Source organism: Lampris incognitus, chromosome 2, assembly GCF_029633865.1.
Source record: "Lampris incognitus isolate fLamInc1 chromosome 2, fLamInc1.hap2, whole genome shotgun sequence".
Classification (NCBI taxonomy): Eukaryota; Metazoa; Chordata; class Actinopteri; order Lampriformes; family Lampridae; genus Lampris; species Lampris incognitus.
In genome coordinates this window covers 72,412,703-72,429,908 of record NC_079212.1, presented here as the reverse complement: position 1 = coordinate 72,429,908, position 17,206 = coordinate 72,412,703, and the positions used below count along the sequence as shown (strand labels likewise).

The following is a 17,206-nucleotide window of genomic DNA, read 5'->3' as shown; positions in this document are numbered from 1 at the left end:
TCATTTTAATTTAACATGATTTCCGTTTTGTTTTTCCATCCATCCCCCCATTATCCAAAATGTATCATCCTGCTCTCAAGGTCGTGGGGATGCTGGAGCCTATCCCAGCAGTCATTGGGTGGCAGGCGGCAAGACACCCTGGACAGGCCGCCAGGTCATCACAGGGCCCACACACACACACACACACACACACACACACACGCACACAAGAAGAAAACCCTGACGAAGGCGTGTTCAGAGTATGCATAGTCCATGTTTATTAGTTGACTGGGTTGACTGTTAGTTTTTCAGTACATTACAGTGCGTAATGCAACAAGCACATACAAATTCCGCACACTCCAGACTCGCAATACACCGTATCAGCCCCAACCCCACCCCTCACCCTAAACAACTCCTGAACCCTTTGCCTACACACACATCCCACTCCCCCTCCCACCCTGACTGTAGTCTCACATGTCCCTGCTAGACTGTGGGACTATCGGAGAGGTGGTTGTTTCAGATATTGACAGTTCCTCATGATACTGATCATGTCATCACTACTAATGACAATGCTGATCACATAGTCACAAGTGATAATAGCGCTGTTGTTACAATTTGCATTATGAGCATTATTTATACCTAAAAAATTCCCTTTTTCCCTAGCTTTATGTTGTTGTTTTCCCCTCAGCGTATTAATAGTTATAAAAGAAGGCTGCGACAGTGACAGACAGGCAGACGTACAGGCAGACAGACAGACACGTGGGCTGGCTGACAGCATCAGCAGTAAGAGCGGGGAGGCTGGGCAGTGTGGAGAGCAGGCAGGACAACAAGGCAACAAGTTGTGGCGAACATGGAGAATGTTAGACAGGTAGAAGGATGATGTTTGTCTGGCCAGGTGACGCCGAGGCAGACGCTGCTGTGGTTCTGCCCATCGCCACGGCAGACGCTGCTGCGGTTCTACCCATCGCTACGGCAGACGCTGCTGCGGTTCTGCCCATCGCCACGGCAGACGCTGCTGCGGTTCTACCCATCGCCACGGCGGACGCTGCTGTGGTTCTGCCCATCGCATGTGGATCTGCATTCTTTCACTAGCCCAATACAGATGTGCCCAGACGTGTATTGGGCTGAATGAAATGCAGAACTTCTGTGGTCAGCGACATCAACGGCGGTGACTCTTGAGCTCACTGGGTTGTCTGGAACAGATGTGCCCATCTCCATTGTCTCGCTGCCCCGCCCATCTACACAAACAAGGTTACATGTGGGTCCAATTTATGGGAAATCCTACATTTGAAATCCTGCTTCAAATACTTGTGTGTCAGAGTATTTGTCCAGCACAGTGGCACTATGATGACCAGCGCCCGCAGTGCAAGCCCCGTCCCTGTATGAGTCACACCAAGGCAACAAAGTGAACCCTCTTAATGGAAGTCCAACACAGATCCATCCTGGGATGCAGAAGACATGACAGCATCCAGCTGCACCTCCCCCACATCCAACAGAGCAGCCTGGCAGGCCATACACTTAGGACAGGACTCAGTATAGAGCAGTAATATCTGCTGCACCTCCCCCACATCCAACAGAGCAGCCTGGCAGGCCATACACTTAGGACAGGACTCGGTATAGAGCAGTAATATCTGCTGCACCTCCTCCACAATGAGGACACTGAAGAACGGCAGGGATGTCTATTTTCTCTACGACTCTAGTCTTTTCTAACATTCTGGCATACTAAGCAACACGAGCGCAACAACGTGAGCCTAACTGAGCAGACATGGTACCGGGGAGGGCAGGAAGCTATGCAGGCTACAGCAGGTCAATATAGAATACAAATCCATTCCAAGCAACAGTTAAAAATGTACAATGTCATCGATTAAAAAAGAAGCACATAAGAAAAGAAAACTTGACAATCTCGAGGTTCTATTTACATTCAGAGAACGATATGTCAGACTCTCCTCCAGCTCTTTGTTTGGACAACTGGTCTCCTCTGCTCCTTCTTTTCTGTCCTCCCCTCCTTTCACTCTCCCTCCTCCCTCGTCTCTCCACCCTCGTCCTTTCCCGCCCTCTCAGAGGGACCAATAAGCTTTTGCAACAGAGGACAGCCCCGCTTATGCTTCCACAGGCCTCTGATGTGTGTATGTGTGCAGTGTCAGTGCATGCGTGTGTGTGCGTGCGTGTGTGTGTGTGCGTGCGTACATGTGTGTCTGCGTGCGTGTGTGCGCGTGTGCGTGTGTGTGTGCGTGCGTGCATGTGTAAATGTTTGTTTACATGAGTTCTTTTCTATCTTAAACCCACCCCCATTCTGCAATTTATCTGCTTAGCCAATAGGACAGTAGCGAGGAGGTTTTGCAAGGAGAGATGGATGAGTGATGGATGAGTAATGGATGAGAGATGGATGAGTGATGGATGAGAGATAGATGACAGATGGATGAGAGATGGATGAGTGATGGATGAGAGATGGATGACAGATGGATGAGTGATGGATGAGAGATGGATGACAGATGGATAAGAGATGGATGAGTGATGGATGAAAAGACTCAGAGGGAGGAGAGGAGGCTCTGCTGATTCTTTTAAGGCAACACTTCTCACATCACTTCAAGTCATGGGGCAGAAATGGAGAGCATCAACTATCACACACACGCACGCACGCACGCACGCACACACACACACACACACACACACATGCACACATGCACACACACACACAGAGAATAACAATGGACATTTTGCTCACATGAAACAAATTCCATTCCCAGTGTTGCACTCCTCTCCTCCCCTCTCCTCTGTTCTCCTCCCCTCCACTCTCTTCCTCTCTCCTCTGTTCTCCTCCCCTCTTCTCCCCTCCACTCCTCCCTTCTCCTCTCTTCTCCCCTCCAGTCTCTTCCCTTCTCCTCTCTTCTCCTCCCCTCCACTCTCTTCCCTTCTCCTCTCTTCTCCCCTCCACTCTCTTCCCTTCTCCTCTTCTCCCCTCCACTCTCTTCCCTTCTCCTCTCTTCTCCCCTCCACTCTCTTCTCCTCTCCTCTCTTCTCCCCTCCACTCGCTTCCCCTCTCCTCTCTTCTCCCCTCCCCTCCACTCTCTTCTCCTCTCCTCTCTTCTCCTCCCCTCCACTCACATCCCCTCTCCTCTCTTCTCCCCTCCACTCTCCTCTCCTCTCTTCTCCTCTCCTCCACCCTCTCCTCCTCCCCTCACATTCTACTTCCCTCTCTCTCTCTTCCAAATAGAGGGGAAACAGGGTGTTGGGTTTTGTATATTTGTATTGGTGTGTTTGTTTGCATGCGTGTGTGTGTGTGTGTGTGTGTGTGTGTGTGTGTGTAAACAGCTTCACTACATAATTATGTGGAATGCACTGAACCCCTGATCTTTGTGTAAGCTCTTTGTGTATGCTCCTGTGTGTGTGTGTGTGTGTGTGTGTGTGTATGTATTGTCGCAGGCAGTGGAGTGATGTCTTTAAAGTGGTCTGTCCCTTTGTGTCTTTATGCAGGCTGTCAGGTGTGTGTGTGTGTGTGTGTGTGTGTGTGTGTGTGTGTGTGTGTGTGTGTATTTCTAGCTTGGCAGATTCAGGAAGGTTGACATGGATGGTGCGATAGGTGGAGGCGGGGCTGAGTTTACGGGGGAGGCGGGGCCAGAACTCTCGTTGCCGTGGGGAACGGGGCCCCGACCGCTGTACTGGCCAATGAACGAGCCGTCCTCGTTAAACTGGATGTCCACGCTGTCTCCGTACTCGGCCAGGGAGTCATCACTGCCCAGCTTGCTCTCCACGCATAGCGACGGCTGGCTCACCGAGCGCTTCTCATCCCCGTCGCTGCAAGACAACAGAGGGGAGGCGGGGTTACACAGCAGCGCCTACCCGGCGTGTTCACCAGCAGCTGCAAGGCAGCTCAGCTGCTGGTCACATGCACCCCTGGTCACATGCACCCCTGGTCACATGCACCACACGTGCTGCACGTAGAGACAGAACCGCCTCGGGCACTCACCTCTCCAGGGATCTGCGGAGGGGCATGAAGGAAAGAGGGAATAAAGTGTCAAACAGGCAGGTAACAAGACCACCGGGACTACAGACGGCAGAGTTATATATCTTCCCATGAAACAAATGTTCTTTTGTGCTACCGCTGAGTGACCACAAGGAGCTATTCAGATACAATCTTACAATCACTTGGGCACTGATTTCAGAACCTTTTTTCAAAACTCTGGACACAAAACTCAGAATGGTCGTCATCACTTGGAACACAGCCAGGCTGTCCAGCACTCGCAACGCTGCAGTGTACAGCCATGTTGTTACAGAAACACTGCATTTGTAAAGTCATTGGTTCAAATAACTCATTTAACATGAAACACTACAGGGACATGGATTTAGATCACCCACACACGAGATACCAATCACTGTTTAATACTGTAGTACAAAATACATGATTCATTATGGCACTGCATGCAAACACAATACTGTAAAGGACTAGTAGAGAGAATACTACAGACACAGTGGAATCAGGTTTTCATCCAACCTGTCTTGTGGATTTGTTGCCTCATGTGAAGGAGTTCAAGTATCTCGGGGTCTTGTTCATGAGTGAGGGTAGGATGGAGCAGGAGATTAACAGGCGGATTGGTGCAGCATCAGCAGTAATGCGGACATTGTACCAGACCGTTGTGGTGAATAGGGAGCTGAGCCAGAAGGCAAAGCTCTCAATTTACCAGTCAATCCTCGTTCCAACCCTCACCTATGGTCATGAGCTTTGGGTAGTGACCGAAGGAGTGAGATCATGGATACAAGCGGCTGAAATGAGTTTCTTCCGTAGGGTGTCTGGACTCAGTCTTAGAGATAGGGTGAGGAGCTCGGACATCCGGAGGGAGCTCGGAGTAGAGCTGCTGCTCCTTCACATCGAAAGGAGCCAGTTGAGGTGGTTCGGGCATCTGATTAGGGTGCCTCCCGGGCGCCTTCCTTTGGAGGTTTACTGGGCACGTCCAGCTGGGAGGAGACCCCGGGGTAGACTCATAACTCCCTGGAGGGACTACACATCCAATCTGGCCTGGGAACGCCTTGAGATCTCCCAGGAGGAGCTGCAGGGCATTGCTGGGGAGAGGGACGTCTGGAGTGCCCTACTTAGCTTGCTGCCACCACGACCCGACCCTGGAGAAGCGGCTGATGATGTGATGAGATGAGATGAATATCATTTCTGACCTGAATCAAACAGCCCACTCTTGTTGGTCAGTCAGAATTTTGCCTTGTTTGGCTAGTCTCCGTTCTGCAGGGAAGATTACAGTAAGGACACATTTAGTCACATCCCCTACTCCGCGGTACACATTGGCATGCAGTATACAGTAATTTGAAAATTGAGAGTAGCCTAATGTTTAGTGCCTGCTTAAGACTTACTGGTTCTCATTCTGGAAAGTCCTGATGATTGAGACCACAGTTGATCTTCCGAGGTTTGGTTGAATCAATATAGCTGCCTCGATCATTGTCATGCCATGATTTACAGCATGGTCTACAACTATTGCTCGGATTTCATTGGACACTCTGTTGTTGCTGCCACTGTCTTGGTCCATGGCCTTGTTCTCTACCACATTTCCCCACACCTCTCCAACGAGGCCCATGGCCACCTCTCTGGTGAGGCCTAAGCCCTCCTCTAAGGAAGGCCCACAACCACCTATCAGAAGGGGTGCTTGTCCCCTGCCATTCCTTTGACCACCACGTCTTCCTCCTCCCACTGCTTGGTTGCTATTGTGACCTGGATCACCTGCCAGCTCCATGTTACCACTACGTTATAGGTGGATACCACTAATTTCACTGTGTACTTGTACCACAATGTGAAATCAACCATCAGTAACGAACTGGCAGCATTGGAAAAGCAATTAAAAGGGCCTGCATAAATACAGTCATGTCAAATCTGAAAGCATGGCCTGGGAAAGTGGTACATGGGACCATAGAAACAGTGTTGGATGAAGAATGATAAAACATTACATCCAGAGATAATGTAGTCCAGTTAGCTCATGTTCCACAGTAACTGGTGTCAATGGATCTTGTTATCCTGAAACTTTCATGATCTAAACATGAAATACTGTTCATCAAGTTCCATAAAACTGCATTAAGAGTAATGCAGCAGTTACTTATCATCTGGAGTAGTTGTATCAGTTACTTATCATCTGGAGTAGTATCAGTTACTTATCTGGAGTAGTTGTATCAGTTACTTGTCATCTGGAGTAGTTGTATCAGTTACTTGTCATCTGGAGTAGTTGTATCAGTTGATAGTTGTATCATTGTGATGAAATGAGTCGACATCTCAGATGTCATGTGTGAACTGCATGTTGAAATGGTAATACTTTGATGTTGTGTCATTTTGAACAGGTGATTTTAGTTCAACGAACAAATGGTCTTGTATTGTATCCAGGCAACTAGAAAAAGTGTTAGAGTTCTGAAAAATGTGCATTTTGATCACTCGTTATGAGTTTTGTGTCTAGAGTTTTGAAAAATGACATCAACATTCTGAAATGAGTGCTTAAGCAATTATAAAAAAAACTAAATAAATGTTTAGAAGATATCCATGAAATCTTACTGACGTACAAACTATCAATAATATTAATGAAATAACAATAATAACAATATCATAATAAATAATATAATTAATTATTTTGTTATTTCATATTATATGATAATATTAATAATAAAATAATATAATAACAATGAAATATAAAAACAATATAATGAATTATGTTGTTATTTTATTATGATATTATAATATTGTATAAAATAATATAATAATGAAATAATAATATCATAATAAATAATCTTGTTATTTTATTATGATAATATACTATCATAATAAAATATCATAATAATAATAGTGAAATACATTCACTTGGTAGCATTGTAAATGATAAAATAATCCAGTTATTGTTTTTTTCCCCAAAAAACTGCATCGAACAGTATCAGGGATGGTCGTTTTACAAGCCAGAAAGTGTTTGGATGCTGAACAGGTAAACAAAGGCAGCAGCTGTGCAGTTATAGAGATGATATAGAACAGCAGCACACCTGTAATCTCCAAATGTTTCATCCTTCATCGGTCGAGCTTCAGAATCCACATGTCCATCTTCCTTGTCTTTCACTGCCGGAGAGAAATTAGTTACAAATGTTTTGACATTATTCTGAAAATGTCATACATGTCTGTAAAAACTAGCACTGACGCAGGTACAACATGTACACAAGTATGGTTTTAAGTGTGTGTCTGCAGGTGTAATGCAATTACCTGCATATTTGCCTCCCTTGCTTCGTTTGATGAAGCAGAGGATGAGCAGTACCAGCATCAACAACACGATGGCGCTGATGAGTCCTATAAACCAACCCTGCGTGGCAAACCCACCTGCCACCTCTGACAGCACTGGAAGTGGAAAAGAAAGACTACTGGCAATAGCTTTAAAGCACACTGCCTCGGAAATGAATGTATGGGCCAGTGGACTAGAGGAGCACAACATGGAAACACCAAGAAAACACAAAAAAACAGTAAGAAAAACAAAACGTATTCTTGTTTTCACAACATGTTTGCATCTTTTCTTTGTTATCTATGATATCATTCATTCATTCATTCATTAATCATCAGCTGCTTTTTCGGGGTCAGGTCGCGGTGGCAGCAAGCTAAATACGGCACTCCAGACGTCCCCCTCTCCAGCAACGCCCTCGAGCACCTCCTGGGGGATCCCAAGGCGTTCCCAGGCCAGATTGGACATGTACTCCCTCCAGCGAGTTCTGGATCTAACCTGGGGTCTTCTCCCAGTTGGAAGGCGCCCAGGAGGCATCCTAATCAGATGCCTGAACCATCTCAACTGGCTCCTTTCGATGTGAAGGAGCAGCGGCTCTACTCCAAGCTCCCTCCAGATGTCCGAGCTCCTCACCCTATCTCTACGGCTGAGCCCAGGCACCCTACGGAGGAAATTCATTTCAGCCGCTTGTATCCGCATCTCTCACCCTTTCGGTCACTACCCAAAGCTCATGACCATAGGTGAGGGTTGGAACAAATATTGACTGGTAAATTTAGAGCTTTGCCTCCCAGCTCAGCTCCCTCTTCACCACAACGGTCCACAACATCCAAATTACTGCTGATGCTGCACCAATCCACCTGCCAATCTCCCGCTCCATCCTACCCTCACTCGGGAGGAAGACCCCGAGATACTTGAACTCCTTCACTTGAGGCAACAACTCATCCCCGACCCGGAGGGAGCAATCCACCATTTTCCAGTAAGAACCATGGCCTCAGACTTGGAGGCGCTGACTCTCATCCCGGCCATTTCACACAGCTGCAAACTGCCCCAGTGTGCGCTGGAGGTCGCGTTCTGATGAAGCCAACAAAACCACATCATCTGCGAAGAGCAGAGATGCAATTCTGAGGTTCCCAAAACAGACACACTCCTCACCTTGGCTGCGTCTTGAGATCCTGTCCATGAATATCACAAACAGAATCAGAGACAAGGGACAACCTTGGCGGAGTCCGACACCCACCGAAAACGTGTTTGACTTTGTGCCAAGAATGTGGACACAGCTCTCACTTTGGTTATACAAGCACCGGATGGCTTGTAGCAACTGCCCCGGTAGCCCATACTCCCGCAGTACCCCCTACAGAGTGCCCCGGGATACACGGTCGTAAGCCTTCTCCAAGTCCACAAAACACATGTAGACTGGCTCGTCAAACTACCATGCCCCCCTCAGCACTTCCGCAAGTTGATCCGTTGTTCCACGGCCAAGACCGAATTCGCATTCGTCCTGGATCCGATGTTCGACAATCAGTCGGAGCCTCCTTTCGAGCACCCTACAGTAGACTTTCTCAGGGAGGCTGAGCAATGTGATGCCCTGATAATTGGAGCACACCCTCCGATCCCCCTTTTTGAATATGGGAACCACCACCCAAGTCTGCCACTCCACAGGTACTGTACCCGACCTCCACGTGACACTGAAGAGGTGTGTCAACCAAGACAAACCAACAATGTCCAGAGCCTTCAGCATCTAAGGACGAATCTCATCCACACCCGGTGCCTTGCCACCGAGGAGCTTTTTAACTACCTCAGAGACCTCTGCCAGGGATATGGGCGAGGCTTCTCCTGAGTCTTCAGACTCTACCTCCTCCACTGAGGACGTGTTAGTCGGGTTCAGGGTCAACAGTTCCCCTCCCCGGCCAGAACTTCCTTGAGGCCAATCAAAAGTCCTCCTCCATAGCCTCGCCGAAGTCCTCCAACACCCCAGTTTGTGCTTCCGCGATCGCCGATGCAGCAGCCCTTCTGGCCTCCCAGTACCTGTCTGCTGCTTCAGGAGACCCCTGGGCCAACCAAGTCCGAAAGGCCTCCTTCTTCAGCCTGACAGCTTTCCTCACCGCCGGTGTCCATATGATGTTTTATACAATGATATAATTGTATGAATATCAGTTGTTAAGATATGTCTATCTTTTCAGCCATTGTTCAAGTCTCGGTTTATAATTTGCACTTTACCGAACTTTCGTTGGCTTTGGGACTGTGTAAAAATTCAAATATTGAAATAGCTACACCATACTGAGTAAAAATAAAAGTTACCTTGGCTTTGGAACTGTGTAAAAACTGGCATCAAAAGGTCTGACGGGGTGTGTGGAATGTAGATATAAAAGTCTTTATTTGAAAAGGAAAACTCGAGAAGTCCTTTAATTACCCTGACGCATACTGCCCCCAGTGGCCTACAGCACTTCTACAATATAAAATCAGCCCTGAGTGCAAAACATTACATTACATTACAGTCATTTAGCCGACGCTTTTATCCAAAGCGACTTACAATAAGTGCATCATTTAACGTAGGAAATCAGGAGAACTACTAGTCATCAGAGGTCATAAGTGCATCTTCTCTCTAAACAAGCATCTAAAAGAAAAAACAGTGCTAAAGTAAAAGCGCAAGAAAGAGATTTTTTTTTAAATGAGTGAATACAATAAGTGCTAAGAACAAGTAACAGGGTAGTAGTTCTTGAAGAGGTGAGTTTTCAACCTGCGCCGAAAGATGGGCAGCGACTCCACTGTCCTGACATCAGTGGGGAGTTCATTCCACCACTGTGGGGCCAGGACAGAAAAGAGCCATGACCGGGTCGATCGGCAGCAAGGGCCTCTGAGCCACGGGGTAACCAGGTGTCCCGAGGCAGCAGAGTGAAGTGGTCGGGCGGGGGTGTAGGGCTTGACCATGGCCTGGAGATAGGAAGGAACTGTTCCTTTCACTGCCCTGTAGGCTAGCACCAGAGTCTTAAACTGGATGCGAGCAGCTACTGGGAGTCAGTGTAGGGACATGGGAAGGGGAGGTGTGTGGGAGAACTTAGGGCGGTTGAACACAAGACGAGCTACAGCTGTCTGAACAAGCTCCAGAGGTCTGATGGCCGACGCCGGGGCACCATCAAGGAGGAAGTTGCCGTGGTCCAGCCGGGAGATGACCAGAGCCTGGATGAGCATCTGTACCATCTCTTCGGTGAGGAATGGGCGAATCCCCCTGATGTTATAGAGGAGAAATCTGCAGGAGCGAGCAACCGATGCAACGTTTGCAGCAAACAACAGTTGGTCGTCCAGGATCACACCCAGATTCCTCACAGTCCGAGCTTGCATCACCACGGTGTTGTCAATGGTGATGGCCAGGTCTCGGTGCGGGCAACCTTTCTCCGGGAGGAACATCCACTCTGTCTTGTCCGGATTGAGCTTCAGATGGTGTGTTGCCATCCACTTCGACACAGAACACAAAACCATTAACAAAATGTGAAAGCAAGAATACACTGTTTTTGTTCATGTTTTTGTGCTTTCTCAAAGTTTTGTATGTTCTTAATATTTTTGTTATTTACCGTTGGTGTGGGGATTTTTTTAACAAGTGCTGGGCAGTCGATTTGATTGGCATTCCAACATATATAACCATTGTCTTCATAGCCATAAAGTTTTTTGGATATGAACAGCTGAAGATGCAACCGCACCCCCTGATACTGCACACTGCAGCATCTTAATGCACCTGTCCCAGGTGCATTAAGAGTTTTTTCAAGGTGGTGGAGGGGTGGTGAAATTCAAATGAAATGAATACTGCATATTTTTCTTGACGCTCACCCATACATGCAAAGAGATGCAACTGTGAATTTGATGCCTTTTCCAGGAAGAGAACACACAGGATTCTTTAGACATAAGTGAAAAGAACATTTTTTGGTGAATTCCTTGGCACACAATGATAGACAAATGAGAACTCTGTGCAGACTAAAGGGGTAAAAGGGAAGAAGTGACATTTTTCATTTCATGCGGTCTTCAAAACGCCGTCATTCATTGTTGTGGTAAAAGTTGAAAATAAAACTATATATATATATATATATATATATATATATATATATATATACAGTGCATCAGGAAAGTATTCACACCCCTTCACTTTCCTCACATTTTGTTATGTTACAGCCTTATTCCAAAATGGATAAATTCCCTTTTTTTCTCATCAATCTACATACAATACCCCATAATGACAAAGTGAAAAAGGTTTTGTAGAAATTTTTGCAAATTTATTGAAAATAAAAAACGGAAACATTGCATGTACATAAGTATTCACACCCTTTGCTATGACACTCAAAATTGAGCTCAGGTTCATCCTGTTTCCACTGATCATCCTTGAGATGTTTCTACATCTTGATTGGAGTCCACCTGTAGTAAAGTCAATTGATTGGACATGATTTGGAAAGTCACACCTGTCTATATAAGGTCTCACTGTTGACCGTGCATGTCAGAGCAGAAACCAAGCCATGAAGTCAAAGGAATTGTCTGTGGACCTCCGAGACAGGATGTATCGAGGCACAGATCTGGGGAAGGGTACAAAAAAATTCTACAGCTTTGAAGGTCCTGAAGAGCACAGTGGGCTCCATCATACATAAATGGAAGAAGTTTGGATCCACCAGGACTTTTCCTAGAGCTGGCTGCCCAGCCAAACTGAGCAATCGGGGGAGAAGGGCCTTGGTCAGGGAGCTGACCAAGAAGCCGATGGTCACTCTGACAGAGCTCCAGCGTTCCTCTGTGGAGATGAGAGAACCTTCCAGAAGGACAACCATCTCTGCAGCGTTCCACCAATCAGGCCTTTATGGTAGAGTGGCCAGATGGAAGCCTCTGCTCAGTAAAAGGCACATGACAGCCCACTTGGAGTTTGCCAGAAAGCACCTAAAGGACTCAGACCACGAGAAACAAGATTCTCTGGTCTGATGAAACCAAGATTGAACTCTTTTGCCTGAATGCCAAACGTCACGTCTGGAGGAAACCAGGCACCTCTCATCACCTTGCTAATACCATCCCTACAGTGAAGCATGGTGGTGGCAGCATCATGCTGTGGGGATGTTTTTCAGCAGCAGCAACTGGGAGACTAGTCAGGATCAAGGGAAAGATGAATGGAGCAAAGTACAGAGAGATCCTTGATGAAAACCTGCTCCAGAGCGCCCAGGGCCTCAGACTGGGGCAAAGGTTTACCTTTCAATACGACAACAACCCTAAGCACACGGCCAAGACAACGAAGGAGTGGCTTCGGGAAAAGTCTGTGAATGTCCTTGAGTGGCCCAGCCAGAGCCCAGACTTGAACCCCATTGAACATCTCTGGAAAGATCTGAAAATAGCTGTGCAGCGACGCTCCCCATCTAACCTTACAGAGCTCGAGAGGATCTGCAGAGAAGAATGGGAGAAATACCCTAAATAAAGGTGTGCCAAGCTTGTAGCTTTATACCCAAGAAGACTTGAGGCTGTAATCGCTGCCAAGGGTGCCTCAACAAAGTACTGAGTAAAGGGTGTGAATACTTATGTAAGGACCTTTTAAAATCTAAAAATCTTTGGTACTTCATTTACCAGCATGCTTGTGTCTTAAACATTTCCTGTGTGGGTGTGGTTTCCAAACATGTGGACCAATGGGATGTATTTGTATTTGAATTTTTGTTATCGGCCAATGATATGACGAGGAGTGTTCTGCCCGCGAAATCGCGGGGTCGCAACGGTCGATCTCCTCGCGGGAAGGAAGGAGCTTCCAGATTCAGCAGGACTCCAAGGAGAGAGGTCCCATTTTTTTATCTCTCTCTGCAGCCCCGTTTGAGTGCCCGTTTCGCGGAGACTTTGTACACAGCCGTGTACTGGGCCCGCATTTGAGGACCGGAGGGTTGCGATTGGCCCACGGTCGTGTGCTTGCTGGTGGGGTTTGTTTTGGGTCTGATTGCTTCGTTTCCCACCGGAGGACCATTGTCTTCGCCGGGGTGTTCGGAACGTTGCGACCTGTGGCCATCTTGCGGGTGGAGGCCCTGCTGGGGAGCCGACAGCTAGCACAGCGCCGTCCATCCTCTGGACTGCACACAGCCTCCCGGTCGTGGGAGCGTTGGGTTGTGAGTAACCTGGACAGATCACTTATACTGACACACAGACACGCACTTTTGTCTCGTCGCCTGGGCATCGTAGGGTGTCTGCCTTGGCCTGCGCTCAGAGAACTGGTTTAATGTGCACCAACGGGCCCCAACAGAAAGCACTGGGTATTTTTGTATTCTTTTGGTACTTTCTTTCTGTTTATTGTGAACGGTTGTCACACCCTGTGAAATTTTAATTAATGTTTAGTTGATCAACAGTACCACACTCGTGTGGTACTCTCTTTTTTTCCCCTCTCTCTCTCTCTCTCTCTCTCTCTCTCTCTCTCTCTCTCTCTCTCTCTCTCTCTCTCTCTCTCAGTATTATCCAATAAATCCTATTATTATTAATTATATTTCGACTGTATTGGCAGCTCATTTACTTTTAGAGAGCTGGTAATAAGCGTGTACGGTACTTCAGTACACAGCAGGGTTACATGATCTGCATTAACCACAGGTTTGTTTAAATTCTGAGAAGATACACCATTCACTAGCCTTAGGTAAGTATAGTATTTTCTCAGTGGAGGCACCGCGCTACTACACTGATAAATATCTTGGTTAATTATTTCTATCATCATTTATCACTATTATTGTCATTAGTGGCACTAGCCTACTAGTGCACAGGAGGTTCGGCCAGCTCACCATTCTACCGCTGAGAACTCAGGATCCTGTTGCGCTATTGGATTTTCTTGTAACACTTTAGTAACTGGTAGCATTAGGATGTTGTCTTGTTTAAATGTGCTTGGCGTTGCCCGCCAGTGAAGAAGGGGTTACACTTATGTACATGCAATATTTCAGTTTTTTATTTTTAATAAATTTGCAAAAATGTCTACAAAATCTTTTTCACTTTGTCATTATGGGGTATTGTGTGTAGATTGATGAGGAAAAAAAAGGAATTTAATCCATTTTGGAATAAGGCTGTAACATAACAAAATGTGGGGAAAGTGAAGGGGTGTGAATACTTTCCAGATGCACTGTATATATATATATATATATATATATATATATATATATATATATATATATATACACTACCGTTCAAAAGTTTGGGATCATCCAAACAATTTCGTGTTTTCCATGAAAAGTCACACTTATTCACCACCATATGTTGTGAAATGAATAGAAAATAGAGTCAAGACATTGACAAGGTTAGAAATAATGATTTGTATTTGAAATAAGATTTTTTTTACATCAAACTTTGCTTTCGTCAAAGAATCCTCCATTTGCAGCAATTACAGCATTGCAGACCTTTGGCATTCTAGCTGTTAATTTGTTGAGGTAATCTGGAGAAATTGCACCCCACGCTTCCAGAAGCAGCTCCCACAAGTTGGATTGGTTGGATGGGCACTTCTTTGAGCAGATTGAGTTTCTGGAGCATCACATTTGTGGGGTCAATTAAACGCTCAAAATGGCCAGAAAAAGAGAACTTTCATCTGAAACTCGACAGTCTATTCTTGTTCTTAGAAATGAAGGCTATTCCATGCGAGAAATTGCTAAGAAATTGAAGATTTCCTACACCGGTGTGTACTACTCCCTTCAGAGGACAGCACAAACAGGCTCTAACAGGTACTATTTAATGAAGATGCCAGTTGGGGACCTGTGAGGCGTCTGTTTCTCAAACTAGAGACTCTAATGTACTTATCTTCTTGCTCAGTTGTGCAACGCGGCCTCCCACTTCTTTTTCTACTCTGGTTAGAGCCTGTTTGTGCTGTCCTCTGAAGGGAGTAGTACACACCGGTGTAGGAAATCTTCAATTTCTTAGCAATTTCTCGCATGGAATAGCCTTCATTTCTAAGAACAAGAATAGACTGTCGAGTTTCAGATGAAAGTTCTCTTTTTCTGGCCACTTTGAGCGTTTAATAGACCCCACAAATGTGATGCTCCAGAAACTCAATCTGCTCAAAGAAGTGCCCATCCAACCAATCCAACTTGTGGGAGCTGCTTCTGGAAGCGTGGGGTGCAATTTCTCCAGATTACCTCAACAAATTAACAGCTAGAATGCCAAAGGTCTGCAATGCTGTAATTGCTGCAAATGGAGGATTCTTTGACGAAAGCAAAGTTTGATGTAAAAAAAATCTTATTTCAAATACAAATCATTATTTCTAACCTTGTCAATGTCTTGACTCTATTTTCTATTCATTTCACAACATATGGTGGTGAATAAGTGTGACTTTTCATGGAAAACACAAAATTGTTTGGGTGATCCCAAACTTTTGAACGGTAGTGTATATATATATATATATACATACACACACACACTCCCATATATGTGTGTGTAAAAGAATAGGCACTCAGAACCAGATCGATTGAGGCAGTGGTCTACCACACCAGACAAGACCCAAGATGCAGGCTGTGTGAAGATGCCCCTGAGACAGTCCGGCACTTAGTAGCTCTAAAATGCCAGCTGTGAAAGTGTACACTGAAAGGCATAACCAAGTGGCTGGGATAGTGTACAGGAACATCTGTACTGAATGCAGACTGGAAGTCCCCGAGTCCAAATAGGAGTTACTGCCAAAGGTGGGTGAGAATTGGCGGAGATCCTGTGGGACTTAAAAGTTCTAGACTGACAAGCAGGTGCTAGCTAACCAACCAGACATTGTGGCGGTCGATAAGGAACAGAAGACATCAGTAGTGATCTATGTAGCAATCCTGAATGACAGCAACACCAGGAAGACAGAGAATGAGAAGCTCTAGATAAATACCCAGGGCTGAGGGAAGACCTAGATCAGATGTGGAAGGTGAAATCCACAGTAGTCCCAGTGGTAAAAGGAGCACTAGGGGCTGAGACCCCCAAACTGGGAGAGGGGCTCCAGCAGATTCCAGGAACAACATCTGAGGTCTCTGTCCACAAGAGTGCAGTCCTAGGAACAGCTAAGACACTGCACAGAACCCTCAAACTCCCAGGCATCTGGTAGAAGACCTGCACTTGAGGAAGACACACACCATCCGAAAAAGTGTGAGAGGGAGATTTTTTTTATGTGTACGTTTTCTTTGGGGACCACTGTCAGTGACCAGTAAGGACTGCAATGTTGGCAGTTTTAGTCTTCTCATAACCAAGCGCCTGTCTCAGCCCCACTCCACACCCCCTGCTCCCTTGAGCAATGGTGGCCCAAAACTAACGCCAGTAACTTCTCACAGTGTTATAGACTAACTTACACAGAGGTCATGCAGAATGTGAAGTGAAGAGGGAACCATGTTTTAACATGGTATCCCACATGGCCATATATTTATGACAATGCTGCCAACCTGTCCAGCAGTAACATGGCCAGCTCAGCATCGAATTTTATGTCTTCGTAACCGCAAAGTTTTGCCACCTTTCATAAGTGGTGTCATTTAAATTAGGAGTGGCAATTATTAAATATTTTTGCGGATGAAAAGGCTTTTTGGATTTTTTCCTGTTGCAGACCTGGCTCCTCCATAGAGGAATGGTGAAACACATTGCAATGAATGTGTGGGTATCCGTAGTTTTGTGGGAGAACGTTGGATTTGCGAGGAGTCTAAAAATAAGGATCCTGGCAGGTTCTGAGAGCCAGAAATCTCAGCACCTGGCCAAGTTATTGTTTTGGACTTGGTGGAATAGATTGTCAGCTCTTTTCAACCTCCCACAATACATGATGGTTATTTTTTACTATCATCAAGTCAAGATTTTGATACAAAATCTCAGAGGTTGAATTCATCCACACATCTCCTTAGGTAGCTGAACAGGCAGGGCTTGTGCCAAGTTCCTACGTGCGAGTAAATGGGACTAGTTGAGTCCATATTTTTTGGAGAGAATCCATCCATCCATCATCCAAACCGCTTATCCTGCTCTCAGGATTGCTGGAGCCTATCCCAGCAGTCATTGGGCGGCAGGTGGGGAGACACCCTGGA

General features: G+C 46.1%; 1 protein-coding gene across 1 annotated transcript in view; it reads right to left on the bottom strand.

Moving 5' to 3' along the window:
• Nucleotides 1–368: 368 nt before the first annotated feature.
• LOC130130455 (neural cell adhesion molecule L1.1-like) overlaps nt 369–17,206 on the bottom strand; it is a 254,889-nt gene continuing 238,051 nt past the window's right edge. Inside the window, exons 24-28 of the mRNA XM_056300168.1 lie at nt 7,208–7,339; nt 6,994–7,066; nt 3,947–3,958; nt 3,582–3,774; nt 369–1,217 (exon numbers count right to left, since the gene is read on the bottom strand). Coding sequence (XP_056156143.1) covers nt 1,161–1,217; nt 3,582–3,774; nt 3,947–3,958; nt 6,994–7,066; nt 7,208–7,339 — 467 coding nt within the window. The 3' untranslated portion in view covers nt 369–1,160. The remainder of the gene's footprint in view (nt 1,218–3,581; nt 3,775–3,946; nt 3,959–6,993; nt 7,067–7,207; nt 7,340–17,206) is intronic.